The 21,785-nt window shown below is 29.7% G+C and overlaps 1 protein-coding gene and 2 long non-coding RNA genes across 7 annotated transcripts; 1 reads left to right on the top strand and 2 right to left on the bottom strand.

Annotated features, from left to right (window-relative positions):
- Positions 1-616: 616 nt before the first annotated feature.
- Positions 617-3,836, bottom strand: LOC131624097 (uncharacterized). 4 transcript variants are annotated; one of them, XR_009290453.1, is made up of 5 exons: positions 3,559-3,836; positions 1,745-3,444; positions 1,541-1,628; positions 1,321-1,440; positions 617-855 (listed from the first exon to the last, which is right to left on the bottom strand). It is a non-coding gene; the product is annotated as an uncharacterized LOC131624097 (long non-coding RNA). The 4 variants fall into 4 exon arrangements; XR_009290454.1 differs by having other exon boundaries at positions 1,321-1,628; positions 1,745-1,973; positions 2,366-3,444; XR_009290455.1 differs by having other exon boundaries at positions 1,321-1,628; positions 1,745-1,832; positions 2,366-3,444.
- A 2,688-nt stretch (positions 3,837-6,524) lies between these two features.
- On the bottom strand, positions 6,525-10,294 carry LOC131624106 (uncharacterized). The gene is made up of 3 exons (XR_009290462.1): positions 9,933-10,294; positions 6,889-6,971; positions 6,525-6,673 (listed from the first exon to the last, which is right to left on the bottom strand). It is a non-coding gene; the product is annotated as an uncharacterized LOC131624106 (long non-coding RNA).
- Positions 10,295-18,607: 8,313 nt separating this feature from the next.
- On the top strand, positions 18,608-20,708 carry LOC131624096 (ras-related protein Rab7-like). 2 transcript variants are annotated; one of them, XM_058895084.1, is made up of 7 exons: positions 18,608-18,912; positions 19,046-19,072; positions 19,463-19,562; positions 19,800-19,946; positions 20,028-20,108; positions 20,186-20,331; positions 20,441-20,708. In XM_058895084.1, the coding sequence occupies exons 1-7, from the start codon at positions 18,848-18,850 to the stop codon at positions 20,508-20,510; spliced, it is 636 nt and encodes a 211-aa protein (XP_058751067.1). In that variant the 5' UTR covers positions 18,608-18,847; the 3' UTR covers positions 20,511-20,708. The 2 variants fall into 2 exon arrangements, with proteins under 2 accessions (XP_058751067.1, XP_058751068.1); XM_058895085.1 differs by having other exon boundaries at positions 18,611-18,912; positions 20,444-20,708.
- Positions 20,709-21,785: the final 1,077 nt, after the last annotated feature.

Below are 21,785 nucleotides of genomic sequence, written 5' to 3'. Positions count from 1 at the left end.
ACAAAATACTTATTAAAATTAACTTGCATAAACTATTTTAACAACAGTATATAAAAAGTAAGTTAAAATTGCTTTTAATTGTTATAAGTATATTTTATAAACTATCTTTGAAGTACAAAAATATTTTTCTTTAAGTAAATTATATTGTCAAGAAATGGAAACACATATTCCAAGGGGATCAATTAAAAGTTTTTCATTTTTTGAAGGAAATCTCCAAAGTGGTGTTAGGATATAATGTATAAAATAAAATGTATTTCAATATAAAAAAAAATAGTTTGTAATGTCAAGTCTATGTAAGAAATTAATTGGATCAGATATAGGATCGGTTGGAATGTCATCAGCTGCATCACAAAAATGCCATTGACCATATCATAATCTAATCCTGTTATGCTCTTCAATACCAACACAATACTAAAATGTAACTACTTCCTTCTTCAAGTCCTTAAAAAAATCATAAGATCAAAATTTAACTTAAGTTAAGCAATAAATTTGCATTATCAATTTGCAAACTAAAAAGATGAAATTTTATCACAAAGGAAGCGAAACTACTTCTAAAGATACTCTAGTGTATGTTGAATACATGGTATAACTGATTGTTTCAACAAAAGCCAATTTATTTAGAATACCATTACAACTTTTATCACAATAATTACTTAATTACATCAGAGGAAAATTTTGCTCGTTTTCACCATCTGCAAATTGTTATGTCAGCTTTCCATTATTTTTCTAGAGACACCTCTTTTAGAGACAACTCGAAGGGGTCAACATTCTCAACAACCTCGCACCTTAACCTGCATTCCGGAATAGTGATTGCTTTATATCTTCAGAGTTCATACAATTTCTCTGTCCAACTACCTAAAATCATGAAAACAATGTAAAAAATCAACTGCAGAAAAAAAGTATGAGATTTTATTTTCATTTAAAATCAACTTTAATAGAAAACGTTTAAAACTATTAAAATCATATTTACCTTTTTGAAAAGTGAAATTAAACATGCACAAGCAAAATTTTCCTTTTATGTAATACAAGTAATTAGTTAGTTAAAAGTTGTAATGATAGTGTGATTCTATTAAATTTGCTACAAAATGCAAAGTGATAAGATATTTATAATAACAACCATAAAAGAGAATTCTTGTTTGCAAATACAAATTTCTATCATAAACTTTAGTCTGCAAATACAGACAAATCCTCATCCATCTGCACATGCGGCGGAAATGCAAATCCTCCAATTCATATGAATGATCAAATATAAATTAGATGCTAATGTGTGTCTTTGGCAATTTCCAAACATAAAACTAAACATAAAAATAAAGCACGCACATTGTTTACTTGGATTCTCTTTGTTTTGGTTTTCTATACTATCCTGCTCGAGATACTTATAAGTATCATCGTCGTTTGGTATTACAGCACGCACATTGATCTCCCATTTCCTTGTATCAACTTATAACATATAGAAGCAGAAAATCTAAAATTCAGAAAATTTAAGAAAAAATTGAAACACTGAAGAATGTGAAACTTGAAACCGTCCTTTCCAACTGACCTCCTTATCACGAAATAAAGATTCTCCATAGAGCTTGAATATATCAGCTACAGAGTTTCCTTCAACCTCTTGCTCAATCAATGTATCACTATAACATTCACATGTGCAAAAAAAAAAACATCAGCAATGATTTGACAGTATAGGCATAAGGAATCCAGAATTTTCATATTATAACAAACAAAATATTTCTGATCAAAGTCTTACGGGTAAACCATTTCCAGAGTTGGCAATTAAAAGATTTGAAGTGCTGACACCCAAAATATTACCTTCTTCATCCTTTAATTGGTAACCACTGCAGAGTTAGAAAAGCAAAAAACTTTGGTTATATTGAAAACTTGTTGAAATTAATTTGTGTCACCATTGATAAAGCTTCAATTAGTTCAGAGTAAGTCACATCATTGATAGAAGGTAAGTCATTAGCAGCCAAAACAACCTGCATTCAAAATCTCAAACAACTTAAAAAATGGACTATGATTCATGTCTTCTACAAATAAGATTTAGGTGGATCTAATTTAAAAACTTAAAACAAATTAAAAAATCTGAAGTTCCTCTAAGTTCCTTTTAAAGCAAAATGAATTCCTTGTATTCCACCATACTGATTTATAAAAATGCTACCATTATCCTCCTCATAGTTACCCCACTGTAAAAACACAATTGTACCACGAAAAATAGAAGTCATTTGATTTACATGGTTCGACAGTTATTGCCTCTGTCTATGAACATATACATTTCAACAAAAGAAGATTCAACTTTATTTTGGCAATTGGTTTCTACTTCCAGACCAGAAAATACAGTTTAAAGATAAATAAATTTAAGTGTGCAAACCTGACTCCCACGCCCAAGGATCTCCCTGAGTTATCAACAAATATGAGAACCTGCCATGGAAAAGTAAAGATTATGACACTACCCTTGGACTAAAATTGTCAGAAGAAACAAACAATGAAACCTTAAGATTTTCATTCATCATTTTCCAAAATCCCTTCAGAAATTGTTGCAAAAAGAAGAACCGTTCACATAATCACACAGCCATAGCCACATAAATCATAATCAAACCCTAAATCTCTTTTGTAGAAGAAGAAAAAAAGACAACAGATCCGTAGATCCAAAAGCAGAAAGAATAAAAATCAGAAAAATCTCACCAAAGTTCTGGAACCATAACATCATCTTCATATCCTTCAACACAACAGTAAATCGAGCAACATCATCACCACCAAATCTCACAACATTCATCATCGCCTTCATCAATCTTCAACACCACCATGTTCCCAATTAAAAGCCGCAGAAGGAAGAAACTTGTAGATGTGAAGAAGAAATGAAGCGTTTTGGAGAGGTGAAGATGTTTGAAGAGAGAAAGTTGATGTATACGGTGAAGACAGAGAAATGGAAGGGGGAACCCAAGAGGAAGTGATAGAATCAAATGTTAGAGGAGCTGGACAGTCTGCTATGTTATCACTTTTTGATATTTGATGGACAAAAGGGTTGAAATATTGGTAATCTGATGGACAAAAGGTTGCTTTTGCAGATTTCCCAACAAAAGGAAAAGCGGTTTATCTCAGTTATCCGAAATGTCTTTTTTTCCTAATATTTCAAAAAGATACCACATTGTACTTGCACGTGTCCCCATATTGTCCTAGTTTAACTATTAAAATCAAATATCTTTGCAATTTGTAACAATTAATAGTAAAAACATTTAAGTTGTAACCAAAAGTACAATTTGGTTGCAAAAACTAAATTTTGGACACATTTTATCCCCAAATCAATGAGGTGGAGGGCAAAGAAGAAAGGTTAAAAATGTGTTTTCCAGAGCCATTAATTTTCTTATATTATAGATTTCTGATTTTGTTCTAAATGCTATCTTTGGTCCCACTTCTCCCTTTTTTCCTTTAATCCCATTTTTGTACTTTCTGCAAAACATCATTAAATCCAAAATATGTATACACTTTATTAGCAACAAAAAAAAAACTATATAATAAAAATATTAATGGAGAAGAAAACAAATTAAAGGAGGAGAAAAATACATGTTATTGTTGTTAGAGGTTGCATCATTGAACTCTTGATTAGCATCACTGAAGGTTACTTTCTCTAATGATTCAATACTTTGTGACCTAGATTCTTGATCATGGTATGTTTGATCAATACAAAAATCATCAAGCATGAGATATTCAGATAGTATAAACTCATTAGAGGATTTAGAGGAGGAAGAAGGAACATGATAGTTCATATGAGTAGAGTAACCAAATTTGGGATTAGGATGAGGGTTTACAAAATACAAATCCATTGGAAACTTGACTATAGATAGTTCCAATCACCTTCCTAGATAGATTCCATGAAGGATAAAAGGAATGGTTTTTCTATTATGCTTTTCTATGAATGATAGTTCCAATCACCTTCCTAGATAGATTCCATGAAGGCTCCTCTATATACCACGTGCCCACTATCTTGGATATTAAGGTGATGTCATTAAGATGACGTTATTTTTATTGAAGCCACTAAGGTTACTATCTATAGCCAATACTATTATTCTATTTAATTAGATGTATTAATAATGAATTTATCATAATTAATTTATATTTTCGTTTTTATTATTAGCACATCAGTTTTAATAAAATATATATATATATATTGCCTAGTTGACAAAGTTGTTAGTCGGGATAAGATTCCCAATTTCAAGGGTCAATTTGTGTAAATTATAAAAAGAAAAATTAAATAAATACATTGAAATTGTGATGCATTAAAATTAAAACGATAAATATTTTATATGAATGTAAAAAAATAATTTGAACAATAAATAGAATTAAATATATTTTTAATTAATAAGGGCTACTGAGATGTTTAACTAATATTTGATAGATGAGATAAAATGAGTGTGAATTGTTGGCCTAGAATTCAATACTTGATAGCAATATTTTTTTCTTCATAGTATAATATATCTAATATATATCTATAAAAATTAAAATATCTTGAAAAATCAAGTATACCTTTTTGATAAAATGTTTAAACTTTTCTGATTTCAGGGATAAAAATGACTAATCAACACCTTATGTTTTAAACTTTTCTCTTCTTCAAGCTTCAAGTCTGAACTCTAACTGTAAGTTCGGATGAAACGACGTTGGCGGTGAGGGTTTCAGATTCTGAATCAAGATTCCTGATATATTCTTCTTCTTTCGCCTTTGTTTCTGCTTATTTCTGAATCACTTTGCAAATAATCACTTTCCAATACATAAAGAAAATATGAAAGATGGAAGTTGTTTATTATGAACATTTCGAGTTCATCGCCGATGCCATTTTAGAACTCACTATCAGCAACCACCTTTTATTTTAATAAATCGACAATCTGAATTTTGATATTTGTGATTTTTTTTTTTTGCATTTTGAGATTAAGATGCTAAACTTTAGATATGTTTTTTCTTTTATGTCATGAGATATGCTTGGATTGGATTGATTGTTCATCTTCTCTTCCAATGTTCTTATTTTCTTTCTCTTTCATTTTCTCCAATTTTTGTTCCCTTAATCTCTATTTTTATGTTTTATCTTCCCAAAGCTTTTGTATAAGCACACCATTTGTTTGATAAAATATTGTAAAGGATTCTCACCAACATTATCATGACTTATGAGGTTTGTCTTATGAGACCTTAGATTGACATGCATACTTTGAGACCTTAAAAGTGTAATGGAATTTTTTGGCTAAAGCAAAAACATCAAAAGCATGCCAGGTGGATATCAGCAGTAAAGACTTGTTGCATTTGCTGAGACCTTGGCCAATCTATCCTCCAGATTAGTAATATCTTTAACAACCTATGTTTCAGTTCTACTGCATTTTACTCCAATATCTAATTTGTTTTGTTATGAGTCAATTTTGAATCAGCTTATCTGATAAAAGAATCAGCTTTTTTGATTCTGAATGTATTTTCCTAATTCAATTTCCACATAGCCATTATACTGATATAATTGTTAAGAGGCGTTAACCTCATTAACCACTTTTATGAATATCTTTATATTCAAGAATCGCCCAAAAACTTATCATTGTTGTTGTAGTTGTTGAATGGATTTTTGCTTATGTGGGAAATAAGTAGCATTTCATCCTATGTTGTTAATGTATGTTTATTTTGGATTTTTACTTTTAACTTTTTAATTCTCTGCTTTTGAAAAACATATTTTTCAGAAAGAAAGTATCTTCAAATTTAGTTGTCTGCTTTAAATGTCAAATCTCTAATTTATGCCCGAACATAAATTTTACGACCATTACTACGCCAAACAAGAAAAAAGACAGCGCTTTTTTTGGCTTTAGGCAGCGCTTTAAAGCGCTGTCTATTCCCCCGCTGCCGTAGGTAAAGGCAGCGCTTTTATTCACCTTGAAAGCGCTGCTAAAGGCACCCTTTAGCCAGCACTTTTACCTATAAAGCGCTGCTAAAGGCCCCCTTTAAACAGCGCTTTTTTATTAAAAGCGCTGCTAACAACCCCCTTTAGATAGCGCTTTTCTAAAACAAATTTTAAGGAAAAGCCTCTTAAAAGCGCTGCTAAAGGCCACCTTTAGTCAGCGCTGTTCCCATAAGCGCTGCTAAAGGCCCACTTTAGCCGGCGCTTTTTTCTTAAAAGCGCTGTTAAAGACCCTCTTTAGGCAGCGCTTTTTAGAACAAAATTTTTAAAGAGCTTTTAGGCAGCGCTTCTCTTTTAAAGCGCTGTCTAATGTGCACGAAATTTTTAAATGCATCTATTTAAAAAAGGCTTGCCCCAGGTTTTCACCAAATTTTGCACCTGTATATACCATTACAAATTTCACATATAAACATCAAACCCAACACCATATAAACAACCATAAAAAACTCTATTTTTCAGAGTTAAGATGCTAAGAATATATATATATATATATATATATATATATATATATATATATATATATATATATATATATATATATATATATATATATATACACTAATAAACTTTGTATTTTTTATATGCTAAGATGCTAAGAATATATATATACTAATAAACAACAACAAAATTACATCCAATTCAATGAAAACAATTGCATCATCCAAAACATTGTTATTTTTTACACAAGTCAAAAGGATGCTAAATATCTACTTTTTCTTCTTGCCAGCAACTGTAACCTTTTTACCCTTCAATGTCCTGCAATTGCATCAAACCATTACAATCACAAAACAGAATAACAGAAAACCAAAAACAAAATAATATAAAGGTGAAAAACATTCTACATTCATCCATTTTTTATCCATGGAATTATCACTAATTAAGGTAAACAAAAACACTATAATTATTCATGCAACTATTTCAAAAGAACATAAATAAACGAGTCGGTAATGTTGAATTTGAACTTCACTTACCAAAGAAAGAAGAGGGTTTATTGGTGCCGACGGCAGATGATGCTACGTTGATGTTCTTCAAATCGGAGATGACCTTCGACTAACTACACCAATACAAAAAAGTCTTAACCAACTTTTTAGTAAGCACACTAACATTGAAAATGCATAGAGTTGAGAATAAAATCACGATACCAATCCTCAAATGAAAATAAAATCAAAGAACTCATTTTGTTATGTATTTTAGAGGAAAAGACCAAAACTCTCGAATATTTTAAATTAACTTTTTGTGTATTATTTATTTTCTGTAATATTTATAATTATGTGTCTCTTATAAACATATTCTACGTTAAATAAAAATCAATTTCTATAAACACATGCATATTTGTATACATGCATAATTAGTACTCACATAATACATGAACATGACTTTAGCTAACTAGGAAGTGTAGATTACCATAATAGCTAATGCTAACTAACTATATTATAATACCTAACTAACTATGCCATAATAGCTAACTAGGAAGTGTAGAATCTTTTCAAAGCATCTAGACAACTGTACCAGCTGAATGCTCTACTAGAAGCCTAGACCAAAAGTTTGATAGGTTTCTCATAAACATACTTTTTCTAACATACTATCAGTGAGAGTTTCCATTTTGGTACTGATGTAATTCTCTTTTGAGGCATGTACTTAATTATGTTATCAAACTACCAGTGTAACAAAGTTCGTTTCCACTCTACTTGTAATGATACATTCATTATGACTTATCTATTCAACTTTGGCAGAAATGAATATATTATACATTTTTAAACTTTAAAATAAATTAGATATTATAACTTTCTATAATATTTTTAAAGCTTTTAATATGGCATATTTTACAGCAAATTCCTACTCGAAGCACCATTCTATAATATACTCAATTACTTTGGATTATAGTGGGATGGTTTCACTAAATGTCAATGGGATTTTTTTCCTTTTTTTTTATGACTAACACTCAGTTTAACCTTTACAGTTTGTTATGGAACGTGGAAATGTAAACTATAAGGAAACCCCTGCTTCTATTGCTAGAAAAAGAAGAAGACTAACTTTGATGAACATGAAGAACACTTCCATCAACACCAACAAAGAAAGTGTAAACCCCTTACGGCCAATAGTTAAACATGTCCCTCCCATTCCAAACTTTCCTTCTAGCCAACTTACACCTCTTACAACAACTATAACAAATATTCTTCATACTGCTTCATCTTATCGTCATCGCTACGAGAGAAACACTTTAAAGAGACCAAGATCTACTATACATCATGGAGTTAGTCTTATCAACATGTTCAATTAAGAAAAACCTTCTCATGGCGCAAATTTTAATGTACCTCATTTACAGAACCAGATTGCACCATCTACTTTTACTAATAACTTACTTTCTGCAAATGATGACAACTACAACAATGCAAATGATTCAACTGATGACACATCCAGCCATTCAGATTCATACAACGCTTTTGATCAAAATTTCGATTCAGATGATTGTGATAACTTTGTTCCTTTAGGGAATCCAAATCAATGTAAATGTTGTGTCTGTGTATACTCAGCCTTGGCATCAGCACTAGCATTTTCTATTGGTGCCGTTATGCCATTTCTAGCACCTGCATTTATAAAGGATCATAGGATTAGGATAAGTGTTGTTGCTGCTGTTGTTAGCATGGCACTGTTAGTGTTTGGAGGAGTTGGAGCATTGGTTGGAAAAACACCAGTGATGAGGTCTTGTGTTAGGGTTCTTATTGGTGGTTGGATGGCTATGGCCATTACTTTTGGTTTCACCAAACTGATTGGCACTACTGGTCTTTGACTAGTTAGTTAATGTTTTCAATTTTCTATTGTTCTTAATTTGTACTCTTTATATGTCTGGACATGCATTGAATATCAATCAAAGTATGATCATCATTAGTATTATTTAAATATCAACAGTAAGACCAATTGTTAACTATAAAGATAACTATTAATCAACCATATTCACTATTAGGAAACATGGAACAAGAATCACACGATTTCTATTTATCTTATACTGATAAACATATATCAATACCTCTTATGACTCAAAAAACCGTTGTTAATTTTTGAAAAAAGGTATTTGAATTGGACTATCTATGACTATGAGACTATGTATGTAAATTATACAAGACATATTGCTTGGCTGAAAAAGAAACAGAAACAGGAAACAAATCATTAAAAAAAAAAAATCTCTTTGATGCTTCCTAAAATCCTGTTAAACCTATACACTAGTGTCTTTCTCAGAACAAAACAATCATAAAAAAATAATAAACAATCAAACCTTAAACTCTCCACAAACCTAACAACAAAACAGAAGAAAATGGCTTCTTTTCTTACCTTGTTTACTCTGATTTGTTCTCTCTCTTTTATTGATTAACATCAAACTTGAAACCTCACAATTATATACACATCAAACAGTACTAATTATTAAGATTAGATCCTCTTTCCAAAGGAAACAAAAACAAAACTCCTCTGCTGATTCATAGTATTGAGTTGTGTTCTCTCTCTATTTTCTATCTTTCTTTTCTTTCTTAAAAAATGGATTAGGCTACAACATTCATGTGTACAAGGACAAAGAGATCGATTAACAACACAACATTCATGTGAATAAGGACAAAGAGATCGGTTAACAACACAACATTCATGTGTATAAGGTCAAAACTAGAATAAGTGAAGCTCATCATCACCATATAAGTGACATTCAAAGATCAACTAGCTAGCTGTTAAATACCTCAACCATTTACAGAGATTTACCAATATATTCAAACAGAAATCTTTGAAAAGGATAAACAGGGGTAAATCAACCAGGGAAATATTGCATCAGAACAACTCCTAACGTCCAAAAGACAGTCTCAACAAGATATCAAATCAAGTTCTAGAACACATCTATCAACAGAGACACAACAAACACACAACATCACACACATACATATTGAAGAAACTATTTTATTGATTTTCAACAAATGAATAAATCCAGTGGGGAAAATCGAACCAGAAAGCACAAAGGAAAATGGTAGAGTACCTACGTCAGAGCAGGCGATTTCTGGGGAGAAATTCCAGCGACGACGATCTTTCCGGTAACCTTTGCTTTGGTCCCTCTAATGCCGAAGAAGAAGATATAAACCCAGAAGAAACGAATTTCGTTTTGCAGAAGAAGAAATTCGGTGCCGTGTTCTTCGAATTCGCTGAAGGGATTTTCGTGAGAGAGGAAAGAAGCGATTTTGTGGATGCAGAAGCGATTTTATGAGAGAAGAAAGAAGCGATTTCTTGGATTCATAAGCGATTTCGTGAGATTCAGAAGGGGTTTTCAAGGATTCAAAATCTAGGGTTTATCGTTAGGGGAGAGAAGAAAAACGATAACATTGAGAAAAGAAAGTAACGATAGTGAGTAGAACCTAATTTATTAATTTCAATTTAATTGAGTTTAGGCAGCGCTTTTATAAAGCGCTTTCTAAAGTATAGATTTAGCTGCGCTTTCAGGCCTTTAGCAGCGCTTTTTCAGGTGGGCGTTTAACAGCGTTTTTGTGAAGTGCTTTCTAACGTGGGTCTTTAGCAGCGCCTTAGAAAAGTGCTTTCTAACGTAGCCTTTTAGCAGCGCTTTAGTAAAAGCGCTTTCTAAAGGGGGGCCTTTAGCGGCGCTTTCCCTTTCCTTTTTTCCGTGTTCAATTTTTTTAGCTTATGGCAGCGCTTTCCAAATAAAGCGCTGTCTATTCTGCGCTGTCTTTTCTCCTTTTTGGCGTAGTGATTATTTTTCTGTGAATGCAGTATCATCTTGATGTTAGCAAGGATTCACATGCTTATGAATTCTTCAAGGGTATATGTCATGCTTATGATGTAAGAAACTATTATTAAACTTTTCTTGCCTTATAGGAGTAATTGTCTCATAATAGTGATTGAATTTCGTCTATGTGGAGTAAGAGAAACGTTTTACATGCTTTTATATCTAGACCTTACTTTTATACAATGAGGAGGTTTGCACCATGATGGTGCATACATAACATAGCCGGTATTGTTCTCTCAATTATAAATTCAACATGTAAATGTCTTGCTTGGGTACAAGTTGTATATATAGAATTGGAGGGGACAACTTCTCTACCCATCACAAAAAGATGGGTAATGTACCTTCAACCAATCAAATGACATCATTTAATTTGTACATATTTAATTATTTATTAAATAGTACAATTGTTTGTTGTTTTCAATGTTTTTTACACTAAAGGTAACCCTACCCAACTTTTTGAGTTGAGTAAATAAGAATTCACCAAAATTAGATGCTAAAGTGGGATGCTCAAGTGCATAAATGAAACAAGAAGTTGGTGTTTTTATTGCATCAACAAATGATATTCCGAAGCCCTTAGGATGAGGGATTTTAAAAGTAGTGTTATACTATGCAATACTTGTGATGCTGAGTATCATAAATATTGGTACTGTCCATCTTGCATTGGTGGTATATAGTTTAGTATAATCTTTTATAGATATTCTTTTAACTTTGTGAAGGAAAGTTTTGATTAGGATATAAATGTCATATTTGTGTTGTATTAGCAGTTAAAAACATATAATAGTATAGCAAAATTGCCTCAGCTACAAATATATATATATATATATATATATATATATATATATATATATATATATATATATATATATATATATATATATATATATATATATATATATATATATATATATATATGGAGCATATCAAGTGAGAGCATTTTTAAATGAGAGATGAGAGGAAAAAATATTAACCATTGGATTCATCAAGAGAGAGAATGTTAATACATTAATGAGGCTATTAATTTCTCTCTCTTGATGAATCCAATGGTTGATATTTCTTCCTCTCATCTCTCATTTAAAAATACTCTCACTTGATATGCTTCATATATATATATATATATATATATATATATATATATATAGTGATAGGATCAAATGACACCATGGTGTCAAAGTTTAATTTGACACCAAAATCTCAACCGTTAAAAGAATTGATCTAACGGTGATAATAAATGAAATAAAATAATAATAAAAAAATAAATAGCATATTTTTCTCCTAAAAAATAGGTTATTTAGTATTACCGTTTGATCAATTCTTTTAACGGTTGAGATTTGGTGTCAAATTAAACTTTGACACCTTGGTGTCATTTGATCCTATCCCATATATATATATATATATATATATATATATATATATATATATATATATATATATATATATATATATATATATATATATATATATATATATATATATATATATATATATATATATTTGACATCGAACATTAGTTTTACTAGATAGAGAGATTTGATTCCGGAGATATTTTTGGTTGTGCAGTGATTGCTAAGGAAAGCATTTAAATTTCATTGCTAATATTTGTTATGTTATGGTAGAAAGCTTTTAAATTTTTTGGTTTGATTTATACAGATGTCTTCTATGTATAGTGTATTTTAATGTTTATCAAAAGTTTCAAAGCGGCTTATTTTTTAAAATAAATTTATTTATATTTGATAACAAATATATAGTCGATACAATTATACAATTATTTTTATAAATGGGTATAAATTATAAATAATTTATAAACCAGTATAAGTTATAAATATAAGTATATTATTCATACAATTATTTTTATAAATGATAATAAGTTACTAATATATTTATAAATGGTAAAAAGTCTATTGTTGATACAATTTTTTTTTATAACTGGGAATAAGTTACAAATATTTTTATAAACAACCAAAAATCAATTATGGAGTACAAATTCCTTTTTTGAATGAGTTGGCAGTCAAGTGGATTTTTATTTTATTTTTGATTTAATTTATAAGAGCCACGTGGAATTTCTTTATTTTTTATTTGATTTTTTTATATAGTATATTTTTTATTTTTAATTTATTAATTATTTTACTTTTTTATAGTTTTTTTTTTTACATTTTCTTAAAAAAAAATTATGAAATTATATTTATAAATTAATTATTAATTATTAAAATTTAATTTAAAATTTCTAGCCAACATCTTTTCTGGAAGCCCATTATATATTATTATATAATTTAGTGTGAAAAAGAGGTTTATAAACTCTTCTCTATGGATGAAAATTATCAATGTGGGACTTTAAAAAATATAACCATTGCATGCCCCATATTTCTCAATGCTGGTTATTAACTACTGTTACTGGTCATTTTTTTTCATGCAACAATGTTGGTTCTTTCCCATTGTACGTGCATCCCATTCATATCAGCCACTGAAGTACAGTTGGGATTTATCTTGGCTACAGTCCATCATATCCCCCCTCTTGTATCACAGACTCCAACTGACAGAACCATGCTCATTTTCTTCGGCTATAACCGAAACCTCGTAAAGAGTTGGTTAATTACAATTAGAAATTCTCTTATATTCTCTTAAACCTTACTCATCATTCTTAACAAAAGGTCAAAAGTTTTAAAAACAAAAAATAAATAAAAACTTTTAGTGAGAACCCACCATCATTCTAAACTAAGTTAAAATACTCCAACTTGCATTGTAGTGAGAATCCACCAACAGTTTACACGTAGGAGCACCTGCTTTAGTACAAAAATTTATAGTTAGAAGAGCAAGAGTACCTGCGAGTACTCATTATCACAAGATTATTACCATGAGATGAAACCCAATGCATGCATGTAACAAGCATCACTAATATATACCTTCTAAGTTTTTAAATTTTTGGCGTTGGTATGGTATTGTTGTAATCAGGTGTTGTTATATTTGTCTACTTTTGTTTATCATGTATAGTTTTTGTTTCCATACAAATATTTACAGGGCACGGCAGTGGGAGGCACTGTGGAGAGAGTAAAAGAGAGGAACTGCATGTATACAACAACAAGTGCCAAATCGGATATATTAGAGAACTTTTTTTTGTTTATATACCACACAGTAATATAAATCTTTAAATTGATTACAAGCTGTTAATTGGACCAAAAGTCCAATATAATTTTAATTAGATTTTAGTTTAAATAATTTTGGAAAAAAAATGAAAATTAAATTAATTTTATACTAAATAATTTTACAGGGGCTTAAATACCTCATACACGTATCATTCAAAAGATGGTGAAACTATAAACACATATAAAGATTTATCTTCATCTTCAACCTCACATATATGCATACGCACAAACAAACTACACATAATCATTTTTTGTTTGGGTCCCATCTAGATTAGATTGATAACGTCCAATTTAGGTTTGTGTACTAATAAAGTGGGTTGAGAATCTTTGGGGTTTCATTAGAAATACAGTGAGGGTTTATCCTTAAAGATCATGGTGTTGATTTGAGGGTTTTGACAAGATTTTTGTAATTCAGATTCGATCGAGTGAAAGCTTTGAAGGACGGGAGGTTCTTGCAAAGGAGTAGCGTGAGACGGTGAATTATTTGGAAATCTTGGGTGACAATAATTTGCAATTTAGATTCAACCGAGTGAAAGCTTTAAAGAATAGAGGTTTCTTGCAAAGGAAGCGCGAGACAGTGAATCATATTGGTATTGTTGGGTGACTTGATCAAAATCAGATCAACGGACGAGAAAGTGGTATGATCGACATCAAACATAAGGTTTGTAGGGTTGGATTGCTACATTTCTCTTGTAAATTGATTTTGCAAATTAAAATTGATTATCTCTGTTCCTTTGGAATTAAGGGCAGGTGTAGCCATATCGAGGACGATTGGTGAACTGCCTAAACAAATCCATAAGACTCTATCTCTTTGTCATTTACTTTCAATAGCAAACTATCGAATTCTAAAATTATGCAAATGATATGATTAGGTTGGTTTGTTGTTGTTTTATAAATGCTTTATTGTGTTGATTATAATCTTTGTGATTGTAATTGAAATTCATATCAACAAAATCTTAAGAAAATTTTGGTCAAAATCAATTGCACATTATGTGTTCAATTAATTGCTTCACTTAGTTTTGTTTTAAATCATTTCATTGGAAATTGATTACTTGCGTGTTTTAATTCAAATGGACTATAGGGATCACTGAAATATATTGATTCAACTATCTTGTCATTATCAAAGCACGTTTAAGAGGTTTGTAACGCATATACGAGTTTTTAGATAACAGTTCAGATTAGACTATTTGATCAGGGCGTGTTCTGCTGTACATAGTTAAACACATTTTAAAACAATATTTTCACCAAAACTTTTAATTAGGGATGTATTCACCCCCTCTATATAAGTCGCGTTTGTCTAACAAGTGGTATCACAATTTCTGGTTCATTCCGTGCTTCAAAAACGCTTATTAAATTATGGCTTCCGAACCTAAAGGGGCGTACGATAGAGCGCCTATTTTCACTGGTGAAAACTATGGTTATTAGAAAACTCATATGTACATCCATATCAGCTCGATTGATAAGGGAGTATGAACGTTATTATCAATGGTCCTTGTGAAATTACAATTACCAATGATAATGGTGTTGTCATATCTAAACTGGAAGCACAATGGGATGATAATGATAAAAAAAAGTTGTCTTACGATTGGAAATCACAAAATATCCTCATATCCGCACTTGGTGTTGATGAATATTACCGTGTTTCTCATTGTAAAACCGCAAAAGTTATGTGGTACGCATTACAAGTTACCCATGAGGGAACTAATGAAGTCAAACAAGCTAAAGTCAATGCATAAAACCCAGAGTTTGAACAATTTCGCATGAAGCGTGGCGAAACCATTACCGAAATGCAAAAGAGATTCACTCATCTCATAAACCATTTGAATGAACTTGGTAAGCCGGTTTCTAATGAAATTGCTACAAAGAAAGTTTTGAGTTGTCTTAATAGGGAAGGGCAACCAAAGGTCACCGCAATCAAGAAAACTAATGATCTTAAGACATTTAACCTGACTACATTGTTTAGTAAGCTTGAAGAACATGAGCAAGAACTCACTTGCTTAGAGAAACATGAGAAAAATCTTGAGAAAACACTAAAGAAGGAGAGGGGCAAGGATAAGGAGGTAGAAAAGAAGTATATTGCTCTAAAGGCTTCTAGTTCGAGGTCCTCAACAATTGAGCAAAGTGATGATAGTGATACTAGTGACGACGAGAATTCAAATGATGAAGAAATGAGGTTGTTTGTGAAGAGGTACAATAGGTACATAAAAAAGAATGGTGTAAGGCACTCTGACAAAAACCTCATCAAATTCGAAGACAAACAATATCTTCAAAGGAATATGATCATAAAAAAGGAAAATCGAAAAGTTCATGTTACAATTGTGGCAAAATCGGTCATTATAAGTCGAGGAAAATGGTCAACACAAGAAATCTAGAAAGTCTAGAAGAGATTATATTGCTTGGAAAAGTGATAGTGACTCCTTAAGTGATGAAAACTCAAGTGTCAGTGAAGTAGCGAATGTATGTCTCTCAGCCCGTCAGCGTCAAAAGAAGAAAAATAATGTAAGTAACTCTAAATATGAACTTGTTGATAAACTGTCTTATTCCAAATTGCAAATAGCTTTTAAAAATCTACATAGAGAAGTCATAGACGCTTTTAAAAAGTTAGCTTCAAGCAAAATAATCTTTTCAATCTTAGAAGCTAAGGTCTTTGTGGTAAATATTTGATCCACATGTAATGAGTGTCATAATAAAAATTAAAAAACAAAAAACCATGTCAACAACGTTAGCTACATAGATTTTTTTTTAACAAAATTTTGACGTCAGGGACAAACATTAACAAGAAAGTGTATAGACTTGGACAATGACAATGTAGGGACTAAAATAAAAAGTTCGCCAAATTACAAGGATCAATAGACTAGTTAAACATTTTTAATATTTAAAATTCCATGAACATTTTTATATCAGGACTAGTATTGTTATATAAATAACATGTCATTTAAAAAGGATGCATAGTCAAATTTAAGTAAAAAAAAAAGAGAGAAAATCAAAATTATTTGAATTTAGAAAAGAGGATTAATTGTATGAATCTGCTAAAATAGATATACTAAAATTATAGTTAAGTAAATAAAAATTAAGAGTATAAAAATAATTTATTCAAAAGTCAACCAAAATAACTAAATTAATAAATTACAAATATTATTTTATAAATAAGTCATTTTTATAAATAAATAATAAATTTAGAAATATATTTATATATGTACATATTATGAATAAACAATTAATACTCTATTTTTTCACAGTAAAATGTTTTTTAAATGAAGAATAACATTTAAAAAATTACATATTCACTACTATTTTTTATTTTTTATTCTTTTCTAAGGATTAATGTTTTCAAGCATGATATTAAATAGGTGAAAAGTAAGGAGATTTTTTTTTAATAAGATTGGAATAAAATCAAAAGAAGTTGTTACAAAGAAGAGGGGAAAACCAAAATCCTCTCAAGAAATGAACCTAAAAAAACAAACAAAATTTATTTTTTATAAAATCTGTCCCCAAAACAACTCTTTTTTTTTAAGAGTTAAAAATTATTTTAATATTTTTCTTAAACTTAATTGGATCTCACCATTTTTTAAGTTAAAAATATTTATTCTAAAAAGTAATCATTTTAAGTTGGAAATAAAACATAAAACTACATAAAAAACAATAAAAAAGATAATAATAACTTATATTTAATAATTAATATTAGTCATATAATATTTAATTAGTATATTTCATCTTATTTTTATACATTAAGTTTTTATTCATAGTATGTAAATTTTTCTAAAAAAAGTTATATATTTTACTTCTTTCTTTTTCTCTTAGTAAAAATATTATAATTTATTAAAATAATTTCTAATTGATTAATTGTCAGAAATATAATTTTATTTTATTTTTCATATATATAAATTTTTATAATTTTTCTGATCAAGTAGCTAAAATTCGTATTTTAAAGATGAATAAAAGAGTGTTGCAGTTTCGAGCCTCCACCAATACATGTATTTATATAACTATTAACTGAACTAACTTAACAAGATGTATTTTCATAATTATTATTGATGATAATAAAATATTAATTTTTTGTTAAAATATTAGTAAAATATTTTATTAATATTTTTATAATAAAATATTAATTTTTATACTAAATTACAGTTTTAGTCCCTCTATTTAAATTTAAACAGTTTTAGTCCTCCTCTCACATTTTTTCAAAGAAAAATAAGATTTTAAAATATTTATAAAATATTTTATTAATATTTTTATAATAAAATATTAATTTTTAGGCTAAATTATAGTTTTAGTCTCTCTATTTTAAATTTAAACAGTTTTAGTCCTCTTCTCATATTTTTTCAAAGAAAAATGAGATTTTTTACCACCAGCCAAACATTGTTTCTGCCAGAAATCGAGCTTGGTATTCCCTAAATGTCGTCCTATGCAGAGACTCATTTGCCACTCGAGCCCAAATACTTGGTTATATATATCATTTTTCTCTTAATAGAGATAACTTTACATTAATGGTAGGCATGCATCAAGCAACAATCATCCTAGTTTCTTCCAAAAGTATATCAAAATAAATAACATCACATTTCACAGCTAAACAGAAAGACATTTCTCAACTGTCACAAAAAAAAACACCTAAACTTTTTTTTTTTATTTAAATCCAACAAATAAGGCAAGCACGTATATTATATAATTCAAATTTATTTATTCAAAACATTAATATTAAACTTGTAAAGTCAGCAAAAAAAAAACTTTATAAAATATTTTTCCAACATTAAAAATAACAACGCTTTGCTGTCACTAGAACGTTGAGTTTGGTTGTCAAAATTCACATGATTCTCATCACCACCATCATTCAAAATCAGAAAAAGAAGAAAGAATCACACGGGTTTCCCTTTTCTCTTTGCAACCATTTTATTTTACCTTCTTCTATTCAATTACTACTTCACTACTATTCATTGCAACAAAATTGAAACTGAAATAAGTTGTTCTTTCTGCTTCTGATAAGTGATTCTCATAAGTGCTTCTGAGTTTTGAATCTCCAACATGGATATTTCCATTTCACACAAAAAGAGAACTTTGCTTAAGGTTATCGTCCTTGGAGATAGCGGGTACGTAATAATATATTATAAAATTTTCTCTCTTTTTTTTCTTTTTCAAATTTTCTGAAATTATTATTATTATTACTTCATGGAACTGTTGTAATATTGATAAATGTGAGTTGAATTTTATTTTTCTTTGCAGAGTTGGGAAGACATCTCTGATGAACCAGTATCCATTTGTCATTTTCAATAAAAGCAAAAAACAAAAAAAGAAGTGAAAACTTGTTATTTTTCTGATACTATTGTTGATTCATTATAGATGCATTAATCATTAATTTTTTTTTAGCTTTTCACTATTTCATTTTTTGTTGTGTTATGTTTTTTTAACTGTCAAAACTGATGCATGAGTTGGCATTTTTTGAATGTGGGGAAGATAGTTCAGTCCAGCTGGCAAATAATAATGGGTGCCTAATATATTTCTGTCGAATTTAATGTTCATCTAAGATGCATTAAAATAGGTGATGTGAACAATGAAATTTTAACATAAAATCATATAGTATGGTTTCAATTATTTAATTAATAATACTCCTATAGTGTGGAACATTAACTTTCAATTTAGATATGTTTATAAAAAATTCAGCCAACAGTATAAAGCTACAATTGGAGCTGATTTTGTTACAAAGGAGCTGCTAGTTGATGACAAACTAGTAACATTGCAGGTGAGTGATTCAAATTTTCCTATTTTTTTTTTCTCTAATAGCCTAATGGTTAAATTTCCACCCTTAAAAGATATATAATGGTTAAATTTCCACCCTTAAAAGATATAATGGGATGTCAGAGGTTTGAACGCGCGACCCTGTAATCAGATGTTTGTGGATAGCTACTAATTGAGATAGGTTAACTGAATGTTTCTGAGTAAAATTTTAACGCTATAAATAATTACAATGTTGTGGCAGATTTGGGATACTGCAGGACAAGAAAGGTTCCATAGTCTTGGAGCTGCATTTTATAGAGGTGCGGATTGTTGTGTTTTGGTATATGATGTAAATATACACAAAACATTTGATACATTAAGCAATTGGCATGCTGATTTTCTTAAGCAGGTGTGTGTTTTAATTAAATTATACGGTTATTGTTGCTAATTTTTCACTTAAGTTAAACAAATGAATTGAAATTGATTTCAGGCCGATACAGAAAATCCTGATGCATTTCCCTTTGTCTTACTTGGGAACAAGATTGATGTAGATGGTGGAAACAGTAGAAGAGTACGTAGATAAGTAAACTTTATGATTAATATAGTATTTTTTTAATGATTGAACCTTTTTCATGTTAACTGTTGAAGGTTACTGAGAAAAAAGCTAGAGACTGGTGTGCTTCTAGGGGTAACATACCATATTTTGAGACCTCTGCGAAAGAGAGTTACAATGTTGATGATGCATTTTTATGTGTTGCTAAAGTTGCATCAGAAAATGAACATGAATTGGATATGTAAGAATCTAACTTTTGTTTTTCTTCAACATTTTTAGAAGATTTTTTAAAAATATTATGAATAAGGTATACATTTTTAATGAAACAAAACAATATTGTTATTTCGTAGCAGTTATTTTCGAGGAATTTCCGAAGCTCCTTCAGAAGCAGTAGAACAAGGAAGGAGTTGTGCATGTTGAAGTTGTCGTTTAAGGATGAATAAATTTTTAAGGAACGTGGTTTAGTTCTTTACTATGATATATATAGTTGATCAAGTTATGTTTGGTTCAGGTTGTATCGTATGGGTTACTATTATTCTTAAGCATGGAAAATTCTTCTCTGTGTTTTCTTTAGGTGAACTTGTATTTTTTAACTTTCATGGTTTAATCAAATATTTTTTGTTGTAACATATTTTTGCATATTATATTTTTACATTTTTTTTTTTGCATTATATTTAGGTAAAACGATAAAGATTTATGTCTTCATAAATATTGCTTTTAATCTCTTTTCAAGAGTCCAAACTATAGAAAAAATAATATAAAAGTGAAGGCGGGAGAAAAAATTTCAAAAAAATCAACATGATAAAATCTAAAAACGCATAAACTTTATATAAGTTGTGTCATACCCCAAAATTTGCCCAACGTATTCATTCATATTTCAATCCATCTGACTTTCAGATGCTCAAAAACGCACAAGAAAGAAGCATGCAGTCTCTCTCCTAAACAACAGCCTCTGAATTAGGGTTTCATAGGAAAAAGTCAACTGAACTTTGACCGGCCATAACTCCTACATGGAACATCAGAAATTTCCCATCCAAATCTCAATTTGAAGGAAATTGAATTCTCTATAATTTTGTCTCTCACATGCCAAGGCCAAAAAAGCTTCATTTGAGAGATATGAGCCAATACATTACAGGTCCCTCTAAAGGATCGCGAAAAAGTCATTTTTTCTCAAAGCTCATAACATGAACATGGTAGACTCAATCGAGATGAAACCAAAAGGAGCCTATAGAGGACTCTTTAAGCTTTCTAAAAAGTCTAATAACACCTTCATATGACAAATTTTGAATGACTTATGGTTTGCGCAGGTTGGGCAATTTTTGAGAAATTCACATGGATCAAATTGAAGAATTTTGAGTTTTTGAATCAATGGGTCTAATTTTTGGATCCTAAGCTTATCCATAGGTTAATTCAAGGCCCATAAATATATTATTTTATTTTTATGTATCTTATTTATATTTATGTGAATTTCCATTCATCTAAATGTTAAATAAAATAAATAAAATATAAGATGAATATATTTAAAATCAATGATTTATTTTCCAATAATATCAAGTGACCAAATCATCAAATAGTGAGTTAAAATTCGTGTAAAGCCTAATTGGTACAAGATTAGATTCAAAAATTCAAAAATAGAAAGATTTTATGGTGATTTTTCAATCAAATTTTCCAAATATTTTTCTCTCACAAAACTCA

This window comes from Vicia villosa, unplaced genomic scaffold, assembly GCF_029867415.1.
Source record: "Vicia villosa cultivar HV-30 ecotype Madison, WI unplaced genomic scaffold, Vvil1.0 ctg.000102F_1_1_1, whole genome shotgun sequence".
Lineage (NCBI taxonomy): Eukaryota > Viridiplantae > Streptophyta > Magnoliopsida > Fabales > Fabaceae > Vicia > Vicia villosa.
This window is presented reverse-complemented; position numbering and strand designations above follow the sequence as displayed.

Coding starts and splice junctions, on each gene's coding strand:
- LOC131624096 (XM_058895084.1), top strand. CDS start 18,848: ATGGATATTTCCATTTCACACAAAAAGAGAACTTTGCTTAAGGTTATC. Junction 19,073..19,462: donor AAGACATCTCTGATGAACCA/GTATCCATTTGT, acceptor CTTTCAATTTAG/ATATGTTTATAAAAAATTCA. Junction 19,947..20,027: donor ATGCTGATTTTCTTAAGCAG/GTGTGTGTTTTA, acceptor AATTGATTTCAG/GCCGATACAGAAAATCCTGA.